The sequence below is a fragment of the Clupea harengus genome, chromosome 14 (assembly GCF_900700415.2).
Source record: "Clupea harengus chromosome 14, Ch_v2.0.2, whole genome shotgun sequence".
Lineage (NCBI taxonomy): Eukaryota > Metazoa > Chordata > Actinopteri > Clupeiformes > Clupeidae > Clupea > Clupea harengus.
Window position 1 is genome coordinate 16,242,762 of NC_045165.1, and position 6,000 is coordinate 16,248,761.

A 6,000-nucleotide genomic window follows, 5' to 3' on the forward strand; every position below is an offset into this window, starting at 1 on the left:
ACTGTTTATCCGGATAATGAAGCTAAATTTTTTCTTGTCCTCTGCTTGTCTTCTGTCTGTCTTTCTGTGGTAGTATTTAAATGGTTTAGAAACAAACCTCAAACCACAATTGTAAACACCTTGCAGACACTGTATAGAAAATCAAGTTAGGTGCCAATAAGTATTTTGTGTATGGTTGAGTAATTCTGGTTGAACGCGCAAGAAGAAATTTTTGTTGCATCCTCATGTTAGGGAACATTTATTCATCACTTTTTTTCCCTCTTAACCTCCCACCCTCTCTATCTCTTTGTATCTCTCGCTTTCTCTCTTGCTTTATTTTTCTCTTTCTCTCACCCATGCAATGTGTCTCTCATTCAATATCCCTTTGTCTCTCTCTTCTTCCTCTCTCTCTCTCTCTCTCTACCTCTCTCTCTCTCTCTCTCTCTCTCTCTCTCCCTCTATCTCAGGCTTGTCTTCACTCAGAGGGTCACATGGATGATGGTCTGACCCTACAGCGCTGTCAGCATGAGGAGTCCCGTGCTGCTCGCATCATCCGCAACACCACCAGACTCTTCAGTCACTTCATCAGGTAGGGGCGACCACAGCAGCTACAGCAGCTGCCGCTCTCTACAGTAGTTCAACCTAATCTGTGGCAGGGACAGCTGCAGCAGCAACTGCATTTCAGTTCCTGTTCATCAGGTTGGAGCAACTACAGCACCTACTGCACTTTGGTTCAGATAGAGGGAACTACAGGAGCCACTGCACTCTAGATCTACTTTGTTGGGGTGGGATGGGAGCAAGTGTAGTTCCACTTCACCTGTGGTAGGGAGAACTGCAGCAGCTACTGCACTCTAGTTCCACTTCAGCTGTAGTAGGGAGAACTACAGCAGCTACTGCACTCTAGTTCCACTTCAGCTGTGGTAGGGAGAATTGCAGCACCTACTGCACTCTAGTTCCACTTCAGCTGTGGTAGGGAGAATTGCAGCACCTACTGCACTTTGGTTCAGGTAGGGAGAACTAGAGCAACTACTACATTCTAATTCTTCTTTAGCTGTGCTAAGGAGCAACTACAACACCTGCTGCACTTTGGTTTCACATCTGTTCCTTTTCAACTCCAGTAGGAGCAGGTAGTGTCGCTGAGTCTGAGTCAACGTAGATGTGCGCCGGCATAAATGGTTTACGGTATGCAAAGTGATCTTGGGCAGCTACGCCCGCCACATAACTTCTGGTTTTGTCACGATGTCAAGACAAAACATCTGGACAAGTCTTAAAAAATAAATGAGAAGTCGATCATAAATCAGTCTACAAAATCTTTCATGTTGTAGAATATGTAGCGAAATCATTTGCTTAATGTTTAAATCAGAATCAGAATCAGAATCAGAATAGTATTTATTTCCGGACAGGTTGAACATTATATTTTAGTCGAGACAACACATAGCCTATAAAATCAAGGTTGAAAGTGATTTTCATTGATGTATCACAGGGTATTAACCCAATGCTGCTGTGTTTAATAGGATCCATAGGATCAGGTAACTGGTCTGGCCATATACAACAGGATTAAAGTAGACGTATAGAAATGTGGTTGTGCTTACCATGATTGAGGAGTATTGTCATAGTAGTGTAATTAGACTAGCAAGTGTACTATTACAGATCGTCTCTTTTATGCTAGGATAAATAAAGATGTGGAGCTGAAATTGGAGTTCAGTTGTCTCATTCAGTTGCATGTATTTCTGGTAGTCTGGTTGTCTGAGATAGACAGAAGTATATGTAGGGTTCTGTTCATCTTAAAATACCCTGGGGATAAGCTGAAGGATGTAAAGTGTTAACTGGAGGAAGAGCTTCATATTTTTTAACTTTGCCTGTGGGTAGAGTCAGTGACGCGCTGAAAAGAAAAGTGAAGGTCGTGGTCCCTGCTCTGGGGAACTTTTTGTTGGCTTTTTGATATGAATAACACAATTCTTATATCCAGAACCATTTATATCACCAAACCAAGCAGCACCTGCCTTTCACACTCCGCCCCTGATGTTATTTATCTGCGTAAACAGCGTGACTTTAAATGGAGATCATCGAGTCATTGATGGCTCGCCTCCATCAAGTCATTGATCGATCGCCTCCATCGAGCTGTGTGGTGGAGTCACAGTGACCTGGGAGAGTTTCCCAGGAGGAGGTGGATGAGTGGAGGAGTGAAGGAGTATGTGTTTTATAGCCTGCTGGGCTCCGCACTTGCTTGTTCCACACGGTTACTCATGGCTAAGTTGGAGAGCGAGCAACACAGCATGACGCGCAAGAGCAATCGTAAACAACCAATCACGCAAGACCAATCATAAACAAATGCGTCACGGAGCACATAAGTGGATGCAGGCACTTACTATGAGTCGGATAAGTGTGTGCACAAAGACACACACTTGCCTATTTGCACACACACATACACATACACATACACATACACACAAAGCAAGAAGCTACAAACATACACACATGCTCATAAACATACGCACACTCCCAAACTCTGATGTACTAGAGACACAGACACACACAGATGCACAGAGATACACAGATGTACACACAAGACACACCAAGTTGTGCACACACACACATACACACACAGGCTCACTCCAGTTTCTTTTTACATTCTGTGCTGCAGCTGCTGAGGGTAATCGTCACTGTTTTATCACATCGCGTCACGCCACGCTTGGGTAGTTGTCATTACTGTCACCATCCAGGGTCACGTCAAGCACTCCTGATCTCTCGGAGATGGCCGGAGGCTTTTCTTTTGCTTTCCTCTCTCATTCTCCTTCTTTCCTCCTTCCCTGTTTTTTTCTCTTTTATCCTCCTCTCTTTTTCTTTTTGTTACACAGGGCTTGAGTTGACTAGGTCCTCATGTTACTGCACACACACTGTCATTACCTCACATGAATGACATGTTTTACACGCTACATCCCATAATTATAGCTATTTAGTTAATGCTTAATGGGCAGGTGCCTTGTACTTTTCACTGAGCCGTGTTCATGATTGTTCTCTAGTCAGTACCCACTATCTGTTTTGCATACTTTTCACAGAAAAGACTAATGTGCTGTTCATTTTTTAAATATATACAGTATATATTGCTTACTGAGAAACCATACATTAGTGGCTTAAATGTTGGCATGTGTTGGCATGTAAGTGTGACTTACAATGAATTAGATACACTGAATTAAAGGAAGCCTAAATTAACTGTATTGAATGGTATTGAATGGAAAGGAATTCAAATGAACTGGGTGGTATAGAATCGAATGGTTCTCCTATGCATTTTCTCAGGGACCTGGACAGTTTGGGGGGGAAGAACCGTGTTGCCGTGGCTCTGCCCATCGAGGAGGTTCTCCAGACGCTGAGTGACCTCATCACCTACTTTCAGCTTCCAGATGCCGAGCTAGAACATGAAGAGAAGCAGATCAAACTGCGTTCCCTGAAGAACCGCCAGAACCTCTTCAAACAGGAGGTGAGCCGAGCAGAAACCGCTCTTCTCAGGGGGAACTGCTTCCCCAGATGAGCACATTCTACGTACTAGTATGCCTGCCAAAACCTGCAGGATTCCAGTTGTATTGAGGCAATTTTCATAAGTGGTCATTTCAACACGTCACATAGGCAGTCAGGCAGGTTTGCCAAGTTCTGTATTTTTAAGGTTAAATCAGTTTATCCTCTCGTTTCCTTGTGCCATGTTGCATTTCAAAGCATTGCTCTCCGCCTGTCAGCTGTCACAGCTTGTGAGGTCAGAGCTAGAAGAACTAGGAAGACACGGTAGACCAGGGTTATGAATAGGATCTGGATTTAATGGAAATAGATCTGATGCAAGCCATTAGGCAAGACTCGTTTGTCAAAAATAGTCCAAACAGAACAGTCAAAGCAGTGAAACACAGAGACAGGCAGGATCCAATAACAGCAGACAGGTCAGGGGGACATCAGCGGAAAAAGAACAACACTCACAGACCAGGACGACTGAGTCACAGTAATCGCAAAAGTCAAAAATTCCATAACTCAAGATCCAAAACAGTCAGACAGCAAAACAGACAAGAGTCCAAACCCAGAGCAGAGACACAGAGCGAGATGGCTGGAGACTTGCTGTTGATGGTTCATGGTGAAATAATGCAGCGATGAATCATCATCATCAATAATTGTTTATTCAGGGAAATTGACTGAGCACAGAGCTCTTTTACAGCAATGCCCTGATTGAGGGTACAGAGTACAGAGAATGAGAGTGAATGACATTAAGGCAAATAAATAAACAAAACACATTATACAACTCAGAAATGAAGTATAAAATAACGTAAGGTAAAAATAAAATCATAGAATTAGTTAAAACAAGAGCACTGAGGCACATTCTTAGCATCTAGAAGGCTCTTAAACTGCACCCCATGACAGGGTTTAAATACTGTCAAGTCGTCACAGGTGTGCAGGTGACAGCACTAATGATGGGCTCGGTTACTCGTCACAGAAACCAGGAAGTGTAAAGTGAAGACGGGGAGTAGATACCAAGGAGCATGGCTCCTACCAAGAACACAACACTGGGACAGGGCACAGTGAAAACGTGAACCAGGATGTGGAGATCCTGGGCAGGATTGGGACAGTCAGCACTTTCTTTGGTTCTGCGGAATTCCTTTCTGCACTGACAACAAAAGCAGTAGAGTTTTTATTTATTAATTCATTTTTTATCAGACTTCCAGGCTCAAAATTGCACTCATCAATTACGAAGCTGTCAGATGTTTCCGCGGTGGCTGTTATCTCGACAGACCCTGGACAGAGATCTCACACTAGCACACACACACACACACACACACACACACACACACACACACACACACACACACACACACACACTACCCTCCTGCTGACCAGCATGCACACACATTCACCAGCAGTGCAAATCAATGCGCCAGTAATACAAGTCCACATAAAAATTTCTCTGCGCTGAAAAAAGGATTTTATTATTGCGGATGGTTGCCAAGTATTGCAGTTCCACTGCTGCTTTGTGGGACAGGGAGAGTAAGACCCTTTTTTACACTCATTTTCACACTCAATGCCATGTCCACTTCACTTCAACACTTCACACATTCACCATATCTGTAGAACTAATCTGTGCAGGTTCACCAGCAGAAAAACTCTATACAACTACAGCGAGTTTCACAGACATTTAGATACTCTGTTGAAAACCGTTAACAAGAATTAGATCACTGTATATAAAAATAGGCTTAGACTCGAAAATGTATGAAATATAAACTAGAAAAAAGACAGGAAGATGAATTGCAGCCACATTACCATCTATACAAAACGCTCATACTTGTGTGGCCCCTGAGCCCTGGCCCTGGCCCCTGGATGTTTTTAATAATGCTTCACTCACACACAGTGCCTCAGCCTGGGAGAGCAAACCTCACGATCTGTTTAATTAGCACAGTCCAAGAGGATTGGCCACAGATGGCCTTCTGTCTCAACCATTCATTACAGTTAAAGCATCAGTATTTTACTGTTGACAGATGACATATGGCTCAGTGGAGGACCATAAATCACTTTCCTTTTTTCACTTTCAATTTCATAGCAAGTATCGGTATTAGCATATTTGATCATGGTTGTCATTGTTTGAATAAGTGAATGTGTGAGTGTGTGTGTGTGTGTGTGTGTGTGTGTGTGTGTGTGTGTGTGTGTGTGTGTCTGTGTGTGTGTGTGTGTGTGTTTGTGAATGTGTGTGTGTGTGTGCTTGTCTAAATCAGGACATGTGGTCAACAAACGTTGTATGCCTGTCTGCACTCTCCTTCTGTCTCCTTCTCATTCACTTTCCCTCTCTTATTCTCACTCTTTCATTCATTCACTCATCTCTTTACTCCTTTTTCTTCTCTTCCTTCTCTCTTCCCTCATCCCTTTCTCTCTCTCTTTTCACTCTCCTCCTGCTCTTTTTCTTCTCTCCTCTTTCATCCCTTTCTCTGTCCCTCTCTTTTTTCTCTCCTTCTGCTCCTCTCTCCTCCTGCTCTCCCCCATCACTATTCTCTCATC

General features: G+C 43.3%; 1 protein-coding gene across 1 annotated transcript in view; it reads left to right on the forward strand.

The window, feature by feature from the left end:
- The window catches only part of LOC105908186 (ryanodine receptor 3-like), a 180,959-nt gene that overhangs the window by 58,682 nt on the left and 116,277 nt on the right, over positions 1-6,000 (forward strand). Inside the window, 2 exon segments of the mRNA XM_031580909.2 lie at positions 447-568; positions 3,277-3,457. Of these exon segments, the coding sequence (XP_031436769.1) occupies positions 447-568; positions 3,277-3,457 (303 nt within the window).